The 26,046-nt window shown below is 33.9% G+C and overlaps 1 protein-coding gene across 10 annotated transcripts in view; it reads right to left on the bottom strand.

The window, feature by feature from the left end:
- The window catches only part of RFX3 (regulatory factor X3), a 288,861-nt gene that overhangs the window by 63,595 nt on the left and 199,220 nt on the right, over window positions 1-26,046 (bottom strand). For 9 of the 10 annotated variants that reach the window (XM_029201564.1, XM_029201562.1, XM_029201563.1 and 6 more), the window contains 3 exons: window positions 12,310-12,384; window positions 3,739-3,920; window positions 90-209 (listed from right to left, as the gene is read on the bottom strand). In XM_029201564.1, the coding sequence (XP_029057397.1) occupies window positions 90-209; window positions 3,739-3,920; window positions 12,310-12,384 (377 nt within the window). The remainder of the gene's footprint in view (window positions 1-89; window positions 210-3,738; window positions 3,921-12,309; window positions 12,385-26,046) is intronic. The other variant, XM_029201568.1, reaches the window with a different exon arrangement.

Genomic DNA, 26,046 nt, shown 5'->3' with positions numbered 1-26,046 from the left:
GTAATTGTTCTGCTTGTTCAGAAAAAAGGAGATAGAACATCTAAAGAAATACATAGCTTTGACATGTCAATGATAATTCCAGAGTCTACCTTTGTTTCTGTTGCATGGGTTGTTGTCTCATAGCCATATACTGCATGTCTTCTTGCAGACGATTAAGAGGGGAATCTGGCTTGACACGAATCCCATAGTAGTGGTACTTGGAGTTTCCTCTTCATAAAAGAACAATAAACAGAGACACAAAAAGTCAGTCAAGTCAATATTAATCATACAGGATGTCCATTTAATTTCATATTTGGAAAAATTAGATAAAGGCAAAATATTAATGTTATATATTTATGATTTACCTGTTCTGGACACCTGTATATTTTTATGGTGGCTACATGTGAAGAATCAAAATAAGATTCTGAATCAATCAATTCAAGGCCCTAAGAAAAATCTTTCCTTATAAACTTTTGCTTAAATATTAGTCAGAATCCATTTGCTCGATTTAAGTTACATTTTATTTTCAACTTTATATTTTAACTATAATTTAGAAGATTAGATTAACAGGATATTCATTAACAGGATAAAGGGTTGCACACCAGCTAGGAATTTATTATCAAATGGTTATGCAGAACAAAGAGAAAAAAATCTTAATTCTACTGTCTTGGAGAAGTCCTGTATTTTTCTAATTCTATTACTGCAGGGATGACTAAGATAACTTCATTGATACAAGATGTTGTGAAGTCTATTATTTAATATTTTGAAACCTAAAAAAGAAGCAGGCGTTTAATCTATTGATTTCAAAGCATATTTTATTAGTCTCTGTTTTTGTGGATTCGTATCAGTTTTTCAAGCTGAATAAGATGTGTCACAACAGACACGGGGAAATTTCTCGGTGAAAATGGCAAATTTCCATCTAGATAAAAAATGTCACAACTTCCTCATGTTCATGAGAAAGACCATATTTGTTATTAGAAATGACAAAGTTTTACTCTGAATGAAATTTGCAAATTCTTGCAAAAATAACATTTTAAACATGTAAATTTTTGCAAAGAGAAAATAGTAGTTTTTCTCAAGTCTATATATAGCAAGACATCAGTGTTCTTTCCAACTTTTTCTTTCATTTACAAGAAGAAATGCAAGTGGAGTGTGGATTCAATATTTTATATAAAAATAAAACAGAATTTTACTTCCAAGGTTGAAGAACACACGTTAGATGAATCCTATATATTTGAAAAGACATTAAAATCTATTATATAAATAATATTGCTAGTTTAAAAAACACAGGGCATTTGAATACCTACATAGTTTCAGCAAAATAAACCAGTATGAAAACTTAATGCCTTCCACTTGCAGACATTAGATCTTGCCTCCAAGATCCACTGTAGAATACAGCAAAAAAACAAAAACAAAAAATACCAGAAACTGTTCCCATACAAACTGGAGAACAGGAGGGAGTAGCCAATGACAAAGATACAAAGTAAAATCACATCTCTCTTGTGAGACCCCAAAATACACAAAGTACCTAGTTTCTCTCCAGTTTCCTATAAATTGGAATCTTGGATGGGTTGGAGCAGAGGCGGATCTTTCTATTCCACTGAAGATGGTTGGGGGAAATCAGTATGTTCCATGGTCTTCTTTGTTTAAACTTAATTTGGAGATGGGATGTAACAAAAGCTACCTTTTGATTTACCTTTGTTTAGAAACATGGTGATATTACTTATCTTTTACTTAGCTCCAGAAACTTGACCAGAAGTTTGGTTCTGGTTTTAATGAATTCACCAGATAATCTTATCGATGGATAAATAACAGTTTATGGTTTACTTAAAAAAAAAAAATTCTGAGTTGGTTTGCTTCATGATTTATACTGATTTTCTTTCTGTTCCCTGGGTGAGGAGTAGAATGAATGCTAAAACAGTTTCCATGGTAGAAAGAACCTCTGGCACTTCACCCCTATCATTGTCAGTTTTTCTACATTAGAGTTCTGCTAGCTTCATAACACAGCATTTGTTAAAACTTTCTCCCTAGGATTTCTTTTCTCCTTATTCTTCTAGGCTTTGTTTTCCATCTCTAATTACAAGACTACATACAATTTTAAAAGGAACAGGATACACAATTGCTACATAGTGAGGGGGGAAGTAAAGAACATCAGTAAGAAAAAGCTGCAATATTGCAATATGTACTTATAGAGCATATAGTATGGATTCTACTCATTCACAAACCCAAACAACCCCAGTTTTGTCCGTTTCTATTTTAAAGATGTGTTTCAAGGTTTGAATGGAGCCTCAAAATAGGATCCATTGAAATCCCTTTCAGTAACAAAACGGGCACAACAATACAGCTATTACAATGCTGAATAAAGCCCAGAGATTCAAAATATTGGCACAGTATGCATAACTACTGAGCCATCAGCTAGGATATAGTAGGTTAGGTCCCCAAATAATGATTTTCCTGGTTCTGGGGAAAAAAATACTAGCGAAACAAGAAGGTTTTTCCAAGGAACTGGAAGCTAGTTTCTTTACTCCAAATAAGCAATCATATTCTTCAGTTTAAAATATACTATCCTTTGAAGTACAGATAGAAGAAAATACATTTATGAGAGAACCGAACCTCCAGCAATCTGAAAGCTGTACAATCACTTAATATTCACACTTTGACTACATACAGACCTTGTAAATATCATAAAATGGCCACACTCCTTTTTTTTTTGTATAAATTTATAGTGAAGTCAATTACTGAGGCTGTTTATTTTATTAAGAATATTTAAAAAGCTTTACTAGAATACTATGAGGCTGTGACTTATAACTCATTAAAGGTATATCATCTGTCATATACAGTATAGGGTCTTTATTTTTATACTTCTAAATATGGATTTTATAAGATTTAGGAAATCAAAAACATCCATATCATTCTGCTCAGCTATTCAAAATATTTGTTATGATAACTTGTAAAAATTATAGAAAGGCAAAAATGAAGCTCTATAATTCTAAGTATTATTTTCAGCATATTTTGATTAGTAAAAACACTCATATCTATTTACAAAGGAAGGGAACAGAGAAAGTTAAGTCTTCTTCACATTACTAGTTTCTCTGCAATGGAACTATACTATATTTTTACTTCCATAGATGATTGGCTTCACAATCAAGAGTTTTAAAAAGGCCAATAAGAAGTTAAAAAGGACCAGGTCATTAACTGAGAGCTTCAAACACCTCAAATCTGCAAGTTCACTAAATTATTTTTATTTGGTCTCCAGAAATGAAATGAAAAACTCAGCTTTAATTTTTACTCTATGCAAATAGAGGAGTTTTTTATAAAGACATTTCAATGTAATTTTGCAAGTCAAGACATACACAGTTTTCCACTTAACTTTGTCACTTTACTCATCATCTTTAGTACAGTTATTTTTCAAAAGAGAAGATAGTGATATATACTAATTTTTAAAGTATCATATATAAATCTTCCATTAATAGCTTGGTCTGCTCATTTCTATGTGATTTGAGAATCAGTTTTTCTCAAAGCTTTGTTTACTCTGTCGATGTTTAGTAGGACAATGCGTCATACTGGAATGGCAGTTTTCAGTGAATAATGACCTTTCCTTTTCCTGGGGGATTTTATAAACTGAGCTAATTCTTTAGTTTTTCTTTATATGTTATCTGTAATCAAGTACTTTTGCCCAAACAATATACTGAACTATATTGTTTAAAGCTATAGTTTAAAAAAGAGAGATTAGTTTATGATATTATTTTTAGTACTAACCTGGTTCCCAATCTCCTGGTTCGTAGCCCCATAAAAATTGACCTTATAAGTTTTCCAAAAGAAGCAGCATTGACTGGGTCCAGTTTGTGTTCCTGACAGTGTCGTAGGTAGTGGTTGTAAAGAGTGCTTCTGGGAAGGCTCACTCCTTCTGCTGTCTCGTAATTGTCCAACAGCCACTGGAGCTAGTATAAACAAGACAGGGTAAACACAGAGAAACCAAATCATTCACCAAAACGTCTCTAAGACACTGCAACTGTAATACACAGAAACACTCAGAAGATCTTCCTCAAGCCATGTAATAGGTAAACTGTTGTAATTCAGAGGACTGTGTAATCTGACTTTGAAAAGTCTCAGAAGTGTAAATAGCTGACCGTCATTTATTGACCTCAGACAATGTCCATTCCTTCAAACATTCAAGCACATATAAAGACATACTAATTTTCCTTGTATTGATTGCTATTTTGGAGACAAATACCTTTTCAAGGAACTCAAATAATCCCATTAACTGGTTATAAATATAATTTATAATTGTACAGAAAAAAAAAACATGTTACCAAGCCTGGCAGCGTGGCACATAATATGTCTTTAGTGTTGGTTTGTTACAACACATGAACAGCAGGCTGCCTTGTACAATTATTTACACTAAGGTTCTATTCACTTTTATAGAATTCTAATTTATTTATCCAATTTACTTATACAAGATAATACAATAATGGTATTATCCACTGGGACAAATTCTACAAGCAGTAAGGAAAAATTTCAGTCTTTTCTTCCCCAGAAAGAAAGAAACTCCCTAGAGACTGGTTTAAAAAAATATGTGTAATGAAAAGGAATAATTTACTACAATCATTTGAGTTTTTCTACCTCAAAGCTATGTTTTTTCATAATTTTGGAAGACATACTACAATGGTAGTTGGTAAAGCAATGTTTTCTCAATATATAGTTCACATTTTAAAGTTTTATGTTGTCCTCTCTGAATTTTTAAAAAATAATCTGTAAAGTACATAATGTGCAGGAAATTTTTAGAAAAATCTAATTTATGTATATAGTACTGAGTTTCAACATTAGAAAAATTAAATTATCAATCTGTTCATTATTTATTTATAAAAGGAGAACTGAAATAGGTTTAAATGACTTTCTTAAGGCCATACATACACCGTCTCAGGGCTTGATCTGGTTTCCAACACACTTTCCTGATTATTTGCATACCAGTTATTATTTCTACAAAAGCAGCATATGTGTCACATTACTTGTCTCAACCAAATTTCCATGCCATATACAGAAGGTGTGATAAAAAGGTGATATTCTACATGCAATTCAAGTTAAATGTAAGTTATGGAAGGAAAAGAATTCCTTTACTGAGCATCGACTATCAGTCAGGCAATGTGCTAGGCTCCTATGGATGTAAAAATGAATGTGACCTCACTCCTGTCCTCCAGGAATTTACAGTCACATACTAAAAATGATAATAAGAACACTCAAACTAAAGCATTTCTCCATTTTGCTTACATATTTTAAGATTTGTGATCAAGCTTAGAACCTACACTTTCAGACTCCTAATAAGAAAATCCATTAAAAACATTGTCAGAATTATTTTCTTTAACCGTGACAGCTGAATTTTCCAGAACAATTTTAATTTCAAATATTCCTACAGGATATTTATGTAATTAAACATGTCATTAACCTATACTTGATGTTGGCTTAGAAAATATGGCCACCAAGCCTATAAGACAGAGCAGAGTAGTTTTAAAAATAAAAATAAAATTAATGTTCTGGTCAGGAAGCCTTTAGGTTCTCTATGAACCACATATGCATATGAATACATTTAAATATACCTATTGCCTCTGAACATATACAACGCTCCCCTATGAAATTTTTAAAAGGTTACACAAAATAAACATTCATTTTTATAATGGCCAAAAAATTTACAGGTCAAAAAAAATTCTTTTCATATGAATCATCCGTAACCTTACTGTCAGTAAACAAGTTTTCCAGAGGCATTCACACATGATTTCTGAGTACTCTACATGACACATAGAATAAGTTCACATATACATATTCATTTAGTGTAAAGAGAGGTGGTAAACTGATTGGAAAATCCAGTTATAAAGGCTCAGACTAGTATTCTGCCTACAACAGTGGGTCAGTATGTCTCTAGTGTTCCTTTTGAAATTTTAAGACTTTGTTGATTATGAAACAACTGACAGAGACGACACATAAAATGTGGCAAAGCAAACCTGCCTCACATATTTCATCCACGTGCCTCAGTAAGATGACTGGGATCTGAAAGCATTGTTTCCTCATTTGAATGGTGTTAGGGCAGCTCTAGTGAACCATACTGCACACAAATGATGGCTCTTGTTTTGTGTACATATACTAGATAGAGCCTTCCATTGGTATTCTAAATATATAAAGAATATAGAAATAAAGAATATTGAAATACAGAATATAGAAAGGAATATTCTATGAGGAATTTAATCCCTTGAGATCAAGGAATATTTTTTAAAAACACCATAAAATGGGCAAGCATATAAAAGCTATAAGTATTTTTTGAAAAACAGTAATATTTTGCAACTGAACTAATGAAGTGCCCACATCCACAAGCATCGAACAATGCCAGTAAGTTAAAAATGTCACAGATATGTTTGTATGTATGTCTATGTATCCTCAAATAATAAGGCATATTGTCAAAGCCAAAATGGTATATTTCTTAACAAAAAATAAAAATCAATAAAAAATCAAATATTTCTTCCTTTGTTAATGAACAGAACATATTACCTATATACGAAACGTTAATTTAAAGGGCTTTTTTTTTCAGAAATGGAAAAATAATCAATTTCATAATGTGAACTTTATAACCAAAAGTATACAAATAATAAAATAGATCTGATGTAAAATACTTTTAATAAGATATAAATCAAATGAAAATAATTTGTTTAATTAATCAGATACAACTTAAAAATTTCTGTAAACTGCCTTAACTGTTTACCTTGCAATATTTAATTACTTAAAAGTAAAGACAAATATCTAAAAATGAGAGTTTATTAATATCTCATGATCCAGGGCTTCCCTGGTGGCGCAATGGTTGAGAGTCCGTCCGCCTGGCGATACAGGGGACACGGGTTCGTGCCCCGGTCCGGGAAGATCCCACATGCCGCGAAGCGGCTGGGCCCGTGAGCCATGGCCGCCGAGCCTACGCGTCCGGAGCCTCTGCTCCGCAGCGGGAGAGGCCACAACAGTGAGAGGCCCGCGTACCGCAAAAAAATAATAATAATAATAAAATAAAATAAATAAAAATAAAAAAATAAAATACTCATAAGCCTGAATAATATTACTCAAGCCCCCAGTGAATAACCTGGAGAAAACGAAGTTTTTATTGGATTGGCCACATGGTCCTCTGAAGTGGCTAAGCAAGTCACAGGATCTGGACTGGCTCTTTTGCAAACTGATTGTTCTTCTTACATAATTTTACATTCTTAAAGGTTTTTCTTCATTTCTAATCCAGTTTTTAAAAATCTGAGTTTATCTGTAATATGTATTTGTGTGTCTGTGTGTGTACACACACACATATGTGTATACATATTTACATACATATGTATATTTTATATATATATATATATATATATATATATAAAATCATTAGTTGGTTTGAAAAATTCCACAAGAGTGGGTATGCAGGTATTCTAGTGACTATCACTTTTACAGTAGCAAAGTTACACTTTGTTCCCTGCCCTTTGCTTGCAGGAGGAGGAACTCTTATTCCTTCCCAGAAGCCTGGAGATCACTTGGGAAGGGCAGGAGGTCAAGCGGAGGTAAAAGCCCTGAAGGATGGAGGCGGCTCTGCTGCAGCCATGACTGCTTCTACTAGGAAGCCTGCCAACAACTGCACACCCAGGAGTAGTGTTCCCACAAATTGACTGTGTAAGTGGAAATTGGTTTAGGAGCTACCAGATAAGATTTTGAGATTTAGCTGGGGATTAATCTGCATTCTACATGCCAGTATTTAACCTTCGAGTTTTGACACGGTGATAAAATTCTGTCAGATCTTTGAGTCTAAAACATAGTATAAGAAAGGATTAATTTTTATTATAAGAGAAACTTGGCAGTTAAGTGTAACCTGAAGGTATACACTCCACGTGCTGCCCCAGGGAAGTTCATGCCTATTAGAAGATATATTGTTTCCTTGGATTTCCTCTTTTATAAAATGTATTTGGACACTAATTCAATCCCCTTAACATTTAGTAATTTAGAAATAACTATTGCTATTTCTTTTACTCTTTTATAAGATGTCTTATAAAATATTTGTTTATATTTATGATTTTAAAAGCCCATGAAATACCACAGGAACTTTTAACCTTTATATTTAAAACCTGATTATTCTACTAATGAACTAATGTAAATTCACGTAAGGGTAGAAACCAAGATAATTGCATCTTTCAACCTTTGCATTTAATCTATATCAATCAGGGTAGATTAAGGAAGATGAACAGTTCCTATTTGTCCCAAAGGGAAATACTGATTGACAAATTAGAAAAATATACATTATTGCATTCCCCAATTAACATCTAAATGTAACATTGGCATTTTTCCCCAGATGGATTATTATCCATTAGGATTAATTTTAAGTTCAGTTCACTGATGATGTGCATTTTGACAGGTCTTATTTCCATCATAACTTATATTTACAGCACAGCCAAGGCAAGAGAAAGTAAGCATAAAACAAGGTTTTGCTTTGAGCTGAATATATTTCAGTAGCTAAAACCAGCAAAAATCATTATTCACTAGATAGTAAAAGGTATATAAAATAAATGCCTAAGGCTTTTTATATACTTTAAATGGAGTTTTAAAAATGCACAAGCTGAAAAACATTACATGAAATTTGGGAACAATTAATTTAAGAATGTTTCTGTATTTAAATTTATAATCTAAAATATCCCAAATTTGATACAATATAACCATTAAATGCCAATTTATATTATTTACAACTGAGAAGAAGTATAAAATAAACTTAAGTCTGCAATGAAGAAAATTAAGATATTCTAATTTGATTTAGGCAGGCTACACATCATTTACCCATAACATCTTCACATGCCAAAAAATTTAGAAATAAAAATATTTAAATAAAAAAAACTAAAGGTTGTACACGGGGAAATGATAGCTCGGCCATACATTCTTTCACTCAAATGGTGTGCAGGGAGACCACTGTCTTATCAACAATGCTCACACATACACCTAATTGAAGCATACTTGGTAACAAAGAATACACGTGTGAGTCCCCAAATAAATGCACACATGATTGGCAAAGGTACTTAGAATACTGAAGGCAAAATAAGGTCTGTTCCCTTCTATTACTTGTCTCTTACATTTATTCACTTAGCAAATATTTAGTGAGCACCTACTATGTACCTGGCACTGTTCTAGGCACCAGGGGTGCATCAGTGGATAAAACATATAAAATCTTTACTGTCTTGGAATTTTCACTTGTCAATAAATATTTATTGTCTGCCTATATAATGCTACTACTGGAATAAGTGCCATTATGTTAATAATGTTAATAGAAGGGAACATGGCACTCAGTGTAACTGTACTCAGTCACAGATAAGGCACTATGTTGGGTACGAAATAGGCAAGTTATACATGCATTTTTGACCTGGATGATAAGAGCATGATGATGATAAAAATAGACCAGCAGTACAAAATACTCTTAAGAATATGTTGAAAAAGGGATATAAAATTTAATACCTCACTCAATCTTCTAATGTGTAGAAAGAGAGGTAAAAAACAAAGAAATCAAGTTGGATTATACCAACAGGGGATTATTTGATTTTATCTTAATAAGAATTTTCCAAATTATTGTGAATAATCAAATATATAAAGAGAAAATAGAAAATCCATCTATTCCATATTGCAAAATAGAATGACAACAGACCTTCAGCTCAAAAATCATGACTAAGATCCCTCTTCGGAAACTAGTAAGTATGGGACACAAATTATTGATAATTTCTCCTAAATTTTGCCTAATGACATTGATCCTTTGTAGAAACTGATTTCAGGGAACTATTATCATAAGGTTGAATTTATGTCCACTTCAAAGAATCCCACAAACCTCAAATGATTCTATATTATGTGCTATATAGGAAGGGATAAAGATAACTTACAGCTTATTAACATTTAAGTTGTTAGCCATATTTAAATTAAAAAAAACCCTCGCCACTAAAATTTTTCTACACAACTGAAAATCATCAATTAGGTTTTAACAGAATTTAAAATACCCTTAGCAGGTGATTATCAACTGGAATGCATGTAGTAGCTTATGCCAGTTGCTTGGATAAATCTAACAAAAATTAGGAGCATCGTTAATTTTCCAAGGACAGAAAGACAGCATGATCTTCTAATGGGTTCAGGTGGAAAGAAAACCTGACCGGTCAGGAGAAAACACTGATCCCCTCTCCACTGTTTATAACCATCTTTAGAATCCTTTGTATTTCCAGAGACTTGACTATAAATGTGTTGCTTTTAAATAAGCTTAACTGTACCTCAGAGGTGTAATAAAAGTGAATCAAGATATTTAGAGAAAGATTATCACTACATTAGCAACATTTATGCCCACTCTCTATATACTGAAATGTCTCTGGGACTTATAAACAGTATGGAAGAGTTGCCATGCTATGTAATAAAAAGTACAAAGCCATAGAGTAACAAACATGTATCTGTTGTTTATGCAGCTTAATTCACACATTCATTAACATTAAATATTACTTCATGAATTTTACAAGAGAATAACAATGAAAAAAAAACGTATTTGAAAAGTTTCAAAAAACCAACAAATAAAAATATACAAAAATGTTCTTATATCCACATTATTGTTCATAAAAATACTAATTAAGATGGGTAATTCAAGTTAAAATTAAACACATCACATATTTTACTGAAGTATATATCTCAAATGACAATGAGATGTGAATTGAATATCAAAGCACAACTTCATAGAAGTCTGCAAGTTCAAAAAAGGTAACTGGAAATTTCAGGATTCTTTTTCTTATATCCCTGCACATTTTCAACTAAAAATGAACAACATTTTCCTTTGCCATTTTCAAAACAAAACACCAGATGGTCCTCACCCCCTCCCCAAAACATACATCCTAAAAGTAGAGAGTAAATCAGCCTCTACACACAACCACAGACTCATGCTAGCACAGCAGGAATATACCTATGAAACATATAAAAGAGTGATGTACTGCATACAAACTTTCAGAAAGGGGAAAAATCATATTCCTTAAACTTTCAAAAGAAGGGCCAAGGTATATATTGTTTTATAATTTAGAATCTATAATTTTCATAAAAATTGTAGTCATTCTCCAAGTAGGTTAACTTGTTTTTATTTGTCATGATATACTTCCCTTTGAAAAAGAAACAAACCACTTCATCTAAAAATAAATGTGTAAGAACATAAGGAAGTATTTTGTGTTATGTTGGAATATAAAATTTAAATGTTTGAAAATTCAAATATTTAAAAAGCACAGTGAAACATTTTCTATGAGCTAAATGTTTCAGGTTTATTGAAAAAAATAATGATATTTTATTTCACTTGGGTGATCCAATTTTGGACTTTTCAGTCACAAAATATGGGGAAGAATTAAAAATAATAATTTTATCTCCAAATTTAAGAATACACTGTCAGCTGGGAGGAAAAACTCTAATTCTTACTATATTGTTACTGACATTAATTCAGCAGAAGAACTGTCTAGACAGATTTAAATCATAGGTCTATTTACTTTTTCCCATATATTCAGAAATCATGATAACAAAATAATTTTTAATCAGCATTTTCATTGAGTCCCCAAAATTTGTACATTTGATGAAAATGTTTATAGTTTCACAAATTGTCATCATTCTTCTTACACTCACCGGTGTTGTAGTGATGCTGCATCTGGTAACAGTTAAAAGCTTTAAAAAATAGTAACAATAATCCTGTTTTATCTGAATTATTGGCAGTTTATGGCTTATCTAGAATCTCACTTCTTCTTTTGGCCCAGATTCATTTTTCTTTAGGTCTTAGGACCTGAGCTCATCTAGGTAGCTGTTTCCTGCTCATTTTATATAGTCTTACTGGTAAATAAATCATTTCGAACAGTTTATCACTGGGTTTGGCATTAACAATCTTTTTTCCACTTAAAGAATATTACTGGTCATACAAACAGACACGACCATTTCTCTGTCTCAGACTCGAAGATGCAGATTATAAACATTTGCTTCACAGTAAATAAATATCACACTAGAAAAATTTAAATCATCAGTTACTTTTTACCAATATTTGGTAGCTTGTTATTAACTTGGAAATATATCTGTACCAAAACAGTAAAAAAAACCTAGTGAAGTAGTATATTGGGGGTTCTATTTTTAGATATTCCACTGTGCAAAATTGCCATTAAGTGATACAGAGATCATAAGGGGCTGAGAAAGGAAGGTTAAGAAGCAAAATAAATAAGTAAATAAATAAAACAAGCATTTAGAAGCAAGCAACACATGCAGAACAAGCAAGAGATTAGTTTACATGAAGAGGCAACTTACATGGCTGTTGAGAAGAGAGCTTCTGTGAGTGGACAGACCGTCAGACTTTTGCAGCGTCTCAATCGCCATTTCAATCTGATAATAGATGTCATTAAAAAAAGGGCTCAAGACAAGATAGTAATAAAAGGCTCACCAGAGAATTTTTGATAGATTCTTTAAAGTTCAATTTCTTCTTCAATGGTGGCTAATGAATAGCTCTCACTAAATGTGTATTTCCTCCTTCCTCCCCCCAATCCCAGAGAATAACATAAAATTAGGCACACTAATAATAAGCTCAATCACAAAAGTAAACCTTTTTGAATATTCCATAATTATATAAGAAGGGAGACCTGAGAAGCAGGAACCCCAGAGGATTGTGCTAGTTAAAATATTCTTGACTTTCGTAGTTCAACATGTGAGAGAGTAACCGCTCTCTTTCTAAACAGTCTCCCACCCAAAGAGTATTTAATATTTGCTCCGTTCTGTCACAAAAGAAAACTACTGCAGATTTGTGTTTTATTAATATGCATTAGTATTTTAATGCAAATGTGCAAAGACACCTTCATCAATGTTCAAAAGCTTCTAAATCTATCCATTCTTCTCTAAACCCTGTATTAAAATTTGGAAGTGGAGGGTCATTAGTATGAACACATTTAGATGTAATCATGGTCCCTACATCATAGTTTAGGATGTGGTGGTGAGGCAGAGCTATTAGAAATGATAGCAGAAATGGAATGTAGAAGAGAAGATAATTCAGAGCCAAGAAAAAAAGGGACAATCACAGAAACAGTTTTCTTCCGTGTAATCTCAGCACACCATGAGCAATCATAACACCTTAATTAAGTAGCAGGTGCCAATAATAAATGAGATGCACTCTCGATAACCTCATATTTAAAGATCACTCTCTCTCAGCTCCTAGCACTATAGCACTTACTGTAAGATCAGGTTCCAAACACCCTGTATTTGATTACTGGATTCTATTAACAATATTAACTACAGTTAAATTAAAAATCACACTATATAGGAAAGAAATCATTATTTTTATTTTTGCTATCTGATCAAATCAACATCCCTATAAACAGTTATAAAAAATATTTCATGCTTCCAAACACAGATAACATACTTTACATTGGCTATGAAAATTAATGATGCCTTGAAATTTCAACATACTGCCTCCCCCTACCAAAAAAAAAAGATGGATGGCAAAATCCATAGCAAAGCAAAGTCTTTTTTTTTTCCATCAAGTTTACAACTGCTTTATGGTGGAATACTTTATACACAGAATGTTCAGTCTCAATTATGTCAACATTAAATTTAATTTTCTTAGGAATTAGTAGCTTTAATTTTATGTTATTTCCCCAAGTTACTTGTTCTTCTTCCCTAGAGTTAATAAAATGTAATACAGAAAAGAATGTTAGGTAGAAATTATAGAAAAAATACTCTTAAAGTATATAATAATTCATAAGATGATATAATACAATTTATTATATGATTAAATTCTTTTTAATCACAAAATTAAGTTAATTGGCTTCTGCAACACTCTTTGCCAGATGGAAGGTTAATGTAGTTCATCATTATACTTGAAAATAAATTGAAGAAAATGATATTGTACAAACCAAAAAAAAATTATGGAAAGAGTAATGTAAATGTTATGAGTAAACATTTTACCAAAATGTTAAACTAAAATTATAAAGGACCTCAGTATTACATCTCTTAAAAAGGCATCAATAAGTGCTCTTGTTTTCAGAGAGAAAACATATATTGGGACTTCCCTGGCAGTCCAGTGGTTAAGATTTCGCCTTCCAACGCAGGGGATGTGGGTTCGATACCTGGTCAGGGAGCTAAGATCCCACATGCCTCACGGCCAAAAAACCAAAACATAAAAGACAACAGAAGAAATATTGTAACAAATTCAATAAAGACTTTAAAAATGGCCCACATGAAAAAAAACTAAACAAACAAAAACAACCAAAAAAAAAAAACAACCAAAAAAACCTATATAAAACGACAGCTGAAAAGTCTCATCCTCATGTGACTGTAAGTCACTTCTAGGAAGAATTTGCTCAAAATTCAAATTTGCTAAAATGCCTACATTTTCTTTAAAGTTTGAGTGTGGAAAATTTGAGGTTAGATTTCGGTCTACTTAAAAATAAAATGATCTGTATCTTGTGATTTTATAGGTTTAAGTGAAAGGTAAAAATTATCAAAAATATAATAGCTGAGCAATAATGAGGGAGAAATCCACATCTGGCTTTGTTTGATAACAGCAATTTTTATTTCTTTATGACTAAAGGATTTGTGGTTATTTTTGACAATTAAAAAATAAGTATGGTAAATAAACATTTTCCATTTCTTCCCTAATTAAGCTTTAGGCTATGAGTATACCTTAGCTTTTTGTTTGAAGAATCAATTCTCTGAACTAAGGTACAGTGCCCAGTTGTATCTCTTACTGAATACTCATCCTAGGACTGAATCGTCAATAGGGCACATTTCTTCTTCACGATTATCTAATGCTAGGATACATGGTGCTTGGCAGTTTAGACTGGTTCATGATGATCCTGAACTACTGATTCATAATCAGATAAGAAGCTATGGCAACTCCTCTGAGATCAAATGGTGGGATGTTCCATTTGAGATGAGATGTTCAGCATGGAAAGGCTTATAGAGCATTAAGTGCCATTACTGGAGTGGGTGAGACTTATAACTCCCTATGTGAAAGAGCAGGTAAGAAACTGATAACCATTCCAGCCAACATGAGCACATGAACTCTTAGAAAAATCAGTCTTTTCTGCAAGACTAAAGAAAGATCGCTAGCAATATACTAGGGATGAATTAAAACCCTCCACGTTCGCCAGCTAAAACAGGATTCCCATGAGAATGGGAATCTACTCTGAGGGTAGTTATCAGTCAAAGACAGAAACCCTTGGTCCAGTGCTACTGCAGAAACACTTTCAGAAACTGGAGAAGAGGATTTTGCACTGTGTTTAGACACGCCATTGAAATATTAGAGGACTGGCAGGCTTCTGGGGCAGAAGAGCGATAGAGATCAATGAAAAGTCTTCCAGCCATAGGAATTATAAGTGTGAGACCACCAGCCTCAGATGCTACCCCAACAGAATGCCTGACAAAGTCTGAAGAGTCAGAGCTCAGGTAATGTGGAGAGCTTCCTACATGCATAGGCCAGGTTTCTTTCTGACTGCACATTAGCAGAAAGATGAAAGACCTCTTTGCAGTGTGTCCCATGACAAGGCACTACAGAGCATAACTCGAAAAATCAGACCTGGTTTGAGCACTTGCTGAGAGTAGTTCACAGTGAAGACTATTCAGGAAAACAGACTTTCATCAGAGAGTGCAGGGACACCCATGAGTTTTGCTGTGAGTGAAGCTTAATTTGGGCAAAGAAAGAGAGGAAGGTAATACTAGTTGCCATGAGAAAACGATGTCTGACCTTGTGTCACCAGTTAGGAACTGCAGAATTAAAGTAAATACAGGTGTGACTCAGCTCCCCCAACCAAACACTGAATTCTCAAAAGACAGAATCCCAGGGAATGGTGTAAGTGGTTTCCCTCATTTGGGCACAAGTGGTTTCCCTCCATACTAAGAACGGAGTGCTCATTAAAGACTATGACAACTATTTTTTCTTCTGAAATAGAGTGGCATGGTCACAAATGTGACACAAATATGACCACATGGCAACAGGAAGACCTTAGTTCTTGTGTGGTAGATTCAAGGAAAAAAATACCTGGGCTCTGTAAGGCAGAAGAAACCCCTATTTGTCTGGAATATAGAAAGTATGCATGTCTGTTGCAGACTGCACCAGTGAAGAAACTCTTCCATGATTTCTCAGGAATTAGGAACAGAAATCAGTAGGAACAGGGAGAAGCTGTATTTCACATCCAGGAGGAAAAAAAATAAAGCTCAGTGGAGCTCCTACAAAGATACAGCAAACCGGGCTTCCCTGGTGGCGCAGTGGTTGAGAGTCCGCCTGCCAATGCAGGGGACACGGGTTCATGCCCCGGTCCGGGAGGATCCCACGTGCTGCGGAGTGGCTGGGCCCGTGAGCCATGGCCGCTGAGCCTGCGCGTCGGGAGCCTGTGCTCCGCAACGGGAGAGGCCACAACAGTGAGAGGCCCGCGTACCGCAAAAAAAAAAAAAAAGATACAGCAAACCCTCTAAGAAGGACCTGAAGGGGACAGGGCACCTATTACCTGATGGGGGATAGATACACACTATGATAAACATGTGGCCTAAAACACAGGCTGCAAACTCTTTTCCAGTCACTCAAATGCTAATGTTGCCTTGTTGGAATCCAGGGACCAGTGGAGAGTCTCTAAGCACCCAAGGTCACTTGAGGCTTGTAAGATATCCACCCAAGAATCAGTGTCCTGAAAAGGACAACAGAGAAAAGTCACACACACAAAGAGAAGAGGGGTCAAATGATGTCTGGATGTCCAGTAAATATTCTGTTTATATTCTCCTTTCCCAAGCTCAAAGAAGAGATCAATACTGTACTTTTACTAAGGCAGCAAATACTTTTTTCATTATTTATTTATTTATTTAAACATCTTTATTGGAGTATAATTGCTTTGCAATGTTAGTTAGTTAATGCAGTGTTAGTTTCTGCTGCATATCAAAGTGAATCAGCTGTACATATACATATATCCCCATATCCCCTCCCTCTTGATCCTCCCTCCCATCCTCCCTATCCCACCCCTCTAGCTAGTCGCAAAGCACCGAGCTGATCTCCCTGTGCTATGTGGCTGCTTCCTACTAGCTATCTGTTTTACATCGGGTAGTGTATATATGTCAGTGCTATTCTCTCACTTTGTCCCAGCTTCCCCTTCCCCCTCCCCTCCATGTCCTCCAGTCCATTCTCTACATCTGTGTCTTTATTCCCTTCCTGCCCCTAGGTTCATCAGAACCATTTTTTTTCCTTAGATTCCATATATATGTGTTAACATACGGTATTTGTTTTTCTCCTGACTTACTTCACTTTGTATGACAGACTCTAGGTCCATCCACCTCACTACAAATAACTCAATTTCGTTTCTTTTTATGGCTGAGGAATATTCCATTGCATCCATGTGCCACATCTTCTTTATCCATTCATCTGTCGATGGACACTTAGGTTGCTTCCATGTCCTGGCTATTGTAAATAGACCTGCAATGAACATTGTGGTACATGACTCTTTTTGAATTATGGTTTTCTCAGGGTATATGCCCAGTAGTGGGATTGCTGGGTCGTATGGTAGTTCTACTTTTAGTTTTTTGAGGAACCTCCATACTGTTCTCCCTAATGACTGTATCAATTTACATTCCCACCAACAGTGCAAGAGGGTTCCCTTTTCTGCACACCCACTTCAGCATTTATTGCTTGTAGATTTTTTGATGATGGCCATTCTGACTGGTGTGAGGTGAACCTCATTGTGGTTTTGATTTGCATTTCTCTAATGATTAGTGATGTTGAGCATTCTTTCATGTGTTTGTTGGCAATCTGTATGTCTTCTTTGGAGAAATGTCTATTTAGGTCTTCCACCCATTTTTGGATTGGGTTGTTTGTTGATATTGAGCTGCATGAGCTGCTTGTATATTTTGGACATTAAGCCTTTGTCAGTTGCTTCGTTTGCAAATATTTTCTCCCATTCTGAGGGTTGTCTTTTCATCTTGTTTATTGTTTCCTTAAGGCAGCAAATACTTTTAAAGAGAACAATGTAAAAAGAAAAAAAAAGCATTTCCCCATTATTTATAATTCCCCATCGTTATTTATTATTGGTATTTATAGCTCCCCATTGCCTTTTAAGGAAGGAGAATCCTTATCACAGGATGGCCCCTTGTTTAGCAGAGTTAGTATCAGGTTTAAGTGCTCTGCTGAAGGGTTGAGAGATTTGAGGAGACGGGGATCTGGGCACACTGGCGGTGAATGCTCATTGGTAAAATGAATGGACAGACTTGGGGGGACAGGTGGTGCAGAAAGGCTTTGAGGGACTGTGCTCTGGAAAGCGTGATGCTAAACCTCAGCTCTTTCCTCTACAATATCTTCAGTAAAATTGATGCCACTCACAGATACTTCAGGTACAAGTAATCAAGACTGGCTGGAGCACAGGGTTCATTTAGGGGCAGTTGATGATGTCAAAAAGGTAAACCTCAGTTTCAAATGCAGGGAAATGTGGAGAGGTTCGGAGCCTTTCATAAATTGTTGATATTAATTTTATCATCACCATTATTTACTTCTAACAGAAAGAGTTATTTATTTTTAAGTAACTTTGGAAACAATTATTTTAGAGCTAACCTTATTTCCAACGTCAGGATACATCAATGTTGGGGAATGCCAATCACCCTCAGTAAAAAGGAAGAGGAAGACTGATCTCAAAGTGAGAGGTGCTGAAACTTTTGCATGAGTTGCATGGGGCAAAAAAGAGGGTTCCCTGTACATGTGATTTATATACACATTATGCACATCTATTCAATGGCCCAAATAGAATATGATATATGTGGACAATTAGGAGTTTGTCTTAATGTAAACATCAGCCAGTCATTCAATTACATGCCAATAAAACAGAAGGAAAAAGAACAATTATATCATCTTATTCATTGTCTTTATGGGTCAAGGCATATTCTCTTGACTCTGAAGTGGCTTTTTAATCTTTTTTAAAGACTGAAGGTCAAGATTGATATATTCAACTACCACTATAATTAAAATTGGTCTCATGGTAGAAATTATTTCCTTTCTAGAACTGTTTAAGAAAGTGATTTAAAAATAGAAGTAATACTATAATGCTTTATGATTTATAAAGCCTTTTTACATTAATTCTCATTTGATCTTCACAACTTTGTGAAATAGCAAAGGCAAGCAATATTATCTCCTTTTCACAGATCAGAAAATTGAGGCTCTCTGGGATTGGGAGACTTTCTTGAGATTACATAGGTTGGAATCCTATGAGATTGGAATCCTATGAGATTGGAATCCAAGGTTTATCAAGGTTTATCACTCTGAGTTCAACAGTATTTCCATTTTATACAAATATAACAAGAATATAAATCAAGAGGAAATATCACTGTTTTTAATGAAACTATCTTCTGAGGAGTGGCTTGTAAAATTAAAATTTGCTACATGATTTACTGTTAACAAGATTTACTTTCCAATAGGAAAGGGTTTACATATGATTAATAAGCATTACTTGAAAATGATTTCAAAGTGATCAAGTTACAAAGCAACAAAAACTTTTGAATGGATAGTTAAATTTTACTCATCATAAAAACAGTTATATAATGATTGAATTTTCTTGTTAATACAGGTTGTTCTATTAACCTCACCAGTTAACACTTTCTTAGAGAAACAGCATTTTTGTTTCCTTGTGAAAGAATAGTAAATTCTTTAGAGAAACCCAATGAAGAGAATACACTTAAGACTGGAAATTTCCTTTGGGGTAATTTTTCTCCTGAACTGTAAGACTTGATATTTTGTTTGCATTTGAGATCAAGTAAGACAGAAACAATTTCTACTTGGTGGCTTGTTCAGAAAAAGTATCTGTGACTGCTGACATGAGCATGTGACCAGCGCCCTTATATCTGTTAGAAATTACCACCTCCCGGTGTGTGTGTGTTGGGTGGCGGGGGACTTCTATAGCAAGTACTTCAACCAGGAACACAAAGGAAACAAACCCTTTCACTTTACATGTAGTCTATATAATCACAACGCAGGTTTTTCTCCAAGAGTGGTCCTAGACACTTGTTAGAATTATCTGGGCACTCGTTAGCAATGCAAAACAACAACAACAACTAAAAACCAAAAAAAAAGAATGGACACTGCATTCTGGTGGCTCATATCTGTATTGCTAATGGTTTGATCTCTTCTTCAATTTGTCCAAAGCAGCGCTTTTCAGAAAGTAAGGTGTAACCCATTAGTAGGTTATGAAATCAATTATCCTGACCAGCATTTTTTAAAAATTAAAGAAATCAAATAGAGTAGAAAATACTCAAATGTCCTGGCACACAGTACAGGTAAGTATTGTTTCCTGGAACTTTGGTTTTAGTCCTCTGTCTATGAATGTATATATGTATATAATAGTCATGTGTATATATATAGATGTATACTTATGAATGTATGCATATATGTATGTGTATGAGTACTGGGCCACAAAGTAAAGGTATTTCTCATTGTAGATTGTGGCCCTCAAACTTTGAATGCCCTGCACGAAGCAGTTAAATCAGTTCCGTTCTAGTAACTGGATCCCTTCTAAGGATCTACAGGTGTCTCTTGGGCCCACGTGTCCCTGCAATGCAGATAGAAACAGCTCACTGAGGATAAAGCTGTGAATATGATACCGCTCTGTAAGTTGTATATTCAAGTGATATAGAAATCAACATATGAATCTATTACTCCACAGCAATATTAAAAAGAAGCTTAACTCAGATATTCAGGACGGGTTGTTCTTTTAACTCTTAAAAAAATTAAAAATGCCCAGAAAACACACCTAGCCAGCTTTGCTTTTCATCTCCTCTTGAATAAAAGCTAAGACAAAATCTTAATCTTATACACTAAGCATTTAGAGCAAAGAAGGCTTAGGTCTTGCAAACGCTTAACTACATGAAATATTTTTTACTCACTGATAATTTTATGACATCTAGAGAAAAAACTTTTAATCATTATGCTTTCAGCCTGAAGTTTTGGCAATTTTATACCACCTAAAGCTATTTTGAAATATTGATAAGAAAAAACATATAGAGAAGATACCTGCATGAACTGAATGTGTTCTGAGAACATTTGGTTTAACTAGGTGAACTGACACCAAGACCGTTGTATCGGGCTTCCACTGATTATTCTGTAAAGCCTACATCCCTCCACCCTCACCAGGACTTTGTGAAACTGGCATTACTGATGTGTGACAATAAAACTAATTTTGAGATATCAACTGTATAAGCACTCAGGGCTACAATTACCCTTCAGGAATCTGCTGGGTTAGGATTAAGTGATAGGATTTACGGCCAAGTTGATATTTTCAAATTTAAGATTTCAAATCTGCCTTTTGCAGATTATTCTGAGTACCAAGAACATTTTCACTTTGTATTTAGTTCATATAATCACTAAAACAGAGGTTTTCTCAAAGTGTAATTCTGGATCGGCATTACCAGAGTCACCAGGTGCTTATAAGAAATGCACATCTTGGGTCCTTCTCCACACTGAATCAAAAGCCTTGGGGGTGGGGTCCAGCCGTGCATTTAATCAATGCTCCACACATAATGTACACTCAAGTTTGAGAACACTGCACTAAAACATAATCAAATTTATTTTCTTTGCCAGGGTTAGACTGCAATTAATACTTCAGGGAGAATAAGTAGGGAGGTAACAGGCATTCTTAAAATGGCCCTTGCTAACTCTGTTTAAAGGGCAGTTTTAAAGTTTATTAGATGGATTTTTGCTATTTTCATTCTTTTTCATTCTCTTGCTATCCAATCCTACCCAGCATTTAGACAATTTTGCAGTTTATGTTAGTAACATAATCAGAAGATAAGCACAATTTTCGTGAATCTAAAATTAATCAATTTACAACATATTAACATTTGTGATTTAAAAAATAATGTGATGAGAAAGAAAATGAAACTAACCACTTAAAAGAAGTTTGGGGGCTATTTGTGGATTTCTATTTTTGCCTTGGAGGATTAGGTACCTTTCAGTGATGAAATTAGCTCCATTACTCATATTGTAAACCTTTATATTCATAGAAGCACAGTGGCTGGTCAACAGTGATTGCTCAATAAATGTTTGAGAGAGTGAGTGACTCTAAGTACATGAATATACCAAACATTCACCTTCACCCCAAAATATTGAATAAGAATGGCTCTAGAAATCTTTACTAAATTTAATGCACATTTTCATTCTCTAAACTTTCAACAGTCTAATAAAGAAGGACTTTTTCTGAAACCTAGGATCAAGGTTTAACTTGAATCATGATACCTCATAGACAATCTTTATACTGGGCACATAAAGAAAGGGTTGTTTCAGTTACATGCATTTGGGTAGCATGACCAAATAGATTCACTTTATAATCATTAAGAGCTTGCCTAAGATTTTTTTAAATAATAAATCACTTTTTTTGAATAGAAAATATATTCACATACCTCCCACCTTTTTTTCCTTCATTCCTTCTTCTAGAGATATCTTGGTACTTACATAAGCATATAGAAATTATTTCTATTTAAATGCACACGTGTGCCATGTGCACACATGCGTGCGTGTGCACACACACACACACACACACATTACTCCTTGCTTTTTCATTTAACAATATATTTGGAGATCTTTCCACATCTATCTATCTATCTACACACATGTAAACACATACACACACTGCCTCACTCTTTTTAATGGCCGTACAAAATTCCACTGAATGGACAAATGCACTAAAATGTATTTAACTATTTCTCTGCTGATAGACAATTAGGCTTCTTCCAATCTTTTTCTAATACAAATAACTCTACAATGAATATAGTTGTTTATGCAGCATTTCACATATGTAAGAGTATCATCAGTGGATTAAATTCCTAGAAGTACTCTGAGTCAGTGGCTATGTGTATTTTCAATCTTTTTTTTTTTTTTGTATTTTCAATCTTAATAAAAATTTCCTTATTGCTCTCCAATCCTGTGCCAATTTAGTACTATCAACAGTGAGACTGCCTGTTTCTTTACACCTTTGCCAAGGTTTACTAACTTTTTAACTTTGCCTGTGTGAGAGATGAAAAATGGTATCTCTTTGTAGTTTATTTTTCATTTCCTTTTCAGTGAACTGCTTCTTCAAATGCCTTCCTCATTTTGGTCTCTTTTTTTTCTGAAGGATTTCTATGAGTGGTCTATATATTAAACGAATTCATGCTTTGAATATAACATTTCAAAACTTTATGCGAGGTTGTTGTTTCACTGTTGCGGTGGTTTCTGTCATATGGAATGTTTTTACTTTTATGTAGTTGATCACATCAGCGTATTTTTTTGTAGGATCTGAATTTTACATCATGTTTCCCCACTATAACAGAATAATAATAAAAAAAATTTTCCATCCAAGTGAAATTAATTTTTATATAAGGAGCAATGTATAGAACCAATCTAATTTTCTTTTAAAAATAGTTATCCAGTTGTCCCAAGCATCATTTATCAATAATTCATCATTTCTCTATTGACAGGCAATGCCACATTTGTCATATGTTGTATTCTTATATGCATTTGGCCTATAGTCTATTACTGGCCTATACTGGTCTATTCATGTGCCTAGACAATTCTGTTTTAATTATTAATTTTATATATGTTTGAACAACTGGTAGGGCTGTCTGTGTCCCACACCACGCATCATTATTTTTCTTTTTATACAACTTTCTTCACTATTCTTGCATGTTTATTTATGTAAACAGTCTTTCTTATAAAAGAAAAAAATCTATTGGTATCTTGATTAGGGTCATATCAAAATTTTTAAGTTACTTTAGGGAGATTCAAAATGTTTGATACTGAAACTTCTCTTTCAATTATTCAAGCTTCTTTGTCCCTTAGGAACTTAAAAAGTTTTATTCAGCAGCTGGATCCTGCACATATATTATTAGTTTACTGCCTGGCATATTTTGAGTTTATTATAAATGAGATCTTTGCTTACATTATATTCTAGCTACTGTCAATTGTATTTAGAAAAGCTATTGATTTCTTTGTATATTAATTTTGTACTAAGTCACTTTACTAAATTCTCTTATTATTGGTTATAGTTTTTCATTTGATTCTGTATGATTTTTATCAGGTACACAATCATATCATCTGCGAATTCTGACCTCTTTACCTCCTTCCTAATTTTATATTTCCTTCTCTTGTCTAACTGCATCTTTCCTATAATTTTGAAAGGACAATTAAAAATCACATCCTCCTTTCTCACAAGGCAGATGGGAAAAGTTACTAAAACTTATAGGGGGTAAATTTAAAATAAATGAGTTAAATTATTTTAACTTTCTACAGATAGATTACAAAATCCCTAGCCCATGAAATTTTGGGGCACCAACAGTTATAATTTTTAAAAACCTAGATTTTAAGAGAAAACAATTCCATAGCCAACAAATACAACTGTAGCTATGCATACTGAGAAAGTGGTAACCAAATCACATGCTTTTGGAGGATGTACTCATAAACATGGGAACATGGAGAAACTCCCTTTCATTTGAGAATTGATAATTGGTCATAGGCATCGTTTAGAATTTTCCCTCATTAAAATAAAAGACATGGGCCAGTGGAACAGGCAGTATTAAATTTTATGGGTCTAATACTGACTCACATGTAACTCACAGATGACAGTATATTTTAATTTGCCACCAATACATTTCATATTTTATCTGGATCACCTAGCTTCCATAAACGAAACATTAGTGATTTTTTTCCGTCAAAATCTACAGTAGTTTCAAACTAGTAAATTAACTTGCAATTTGATTTATAAATATAAGGATCAAGTTAAAGTTATACAACAGGTCACCTGGAACATAGTTTACTTCCATATTTATAAGCAGAATTTACAAACATCATTAAACCTTCCTAATCTAGATTTTAGATGAAATAGAATCTAGCCATTTCTGGCATGTTGTAACATACCTGTGGTTCTGAAATGCTGTTTCAGTATGAAATAGCTAAAAATTAAAATAACTCATTGTATTTTGCTTTAGAAGGGAATCCATCAGCTATGCTCAGGAGGAGCTGAAGGCCCGTGTCATTCTGTTTGTCTTAACCTTCTAGTTTATCAAGATTTCTAGGAGTAGAATGTCTTACAGCCTTAGCCATAAAATTACTGCCTCTAGATCTTATCAGCTTCAAGGCTGGAGCAGTGTGAAACTGACTGACAGCTGAATGGAATATAGATGAAGCAATGGAGACTACAAGTCATTCAAAGTCCCATTTTATTAAGTGCTTTGAAAATAAGGTCCCAGAACCTTCAGTCAATTTAGGATTTAGTGCAGAAAGCAGAAGATTCGTGGTACTCTCTCTGAGGAGTTTTATCTGAGAGCTCAGGTTGGCCTAGGGAAAATGGGACACAGGAAAACAGAAAATACTAAGATCATAATGGACATACATACTTCTGCCAAAATAAGTGGAGAAAGTAGTTTTGCTTGACTTTCATTTTTAAATCATTCAGGCTAACTGTAAAACTAAGAAAATTATTTAAAATAGAAATTTATTATTTCTGTAATATGTAATATATAAAATAACTGTGATTTATGCATAACATCACATTTCTAACAAAAAATTTCTTCCAAGCATATCTTTATATATGACAATTAAAGAGAAATTTTTGTCTTATGTGACTATGTTGCTTTTCTATCTCTATATAGCCATAACAAGTAATCCAACATTATTTTAACATTTTTTACCCTTTGGTAAGAAGAATGGGCAGTTCAGCTCCTTCTAATATAGTCATTTCCCCATAAATATAAAGAAGCCCTTCAAGTATTGATATAAAAAAAATCTCTGACACACACCGTTAGGTGGAAAAAAAAGCAAGATTCAGTATTTTTGTTACTATTCGTAAAAAAATTTAAAAATGCTAATGCGAGGGAAAGAGAGACATTCTGCTTGTACATTCAGAGAATATCTCCAGAGTGATACTCAAAGAACTTGATAACTTTGATTGCCTCTAAGGAGAAGAACTGAGGAACAGAAGTGAGAGGGACACTGCATTATGTACTTTCTTTTATCTTTTGAATTGTGCTACTTAAGAATGTATAACTAATTCACATAAATAAATT

The sequence above is a fragment of the Monodon monoceros genome, unplaced genomic scaffold, assembly GCF_005190385.1.
Source record: "Monodon monoceros isolate NGI ecotype Baffin Bay Population unplaced genomic scaffold, NGI_Narwhal_1 Super_Scaffold_5, whole genome shotgun sequence".
NCBI lineage: Eukaryota > Metazoa > Chordata > Mammalia > Artiodactyla > Monodontidae > Monodon > Monodon monoceros.
The sequence above is the reverse complement of the archived record's forward strand: the minus strand, read 5'-3'. Positions and strand labels throughout refer to the sequence as shown.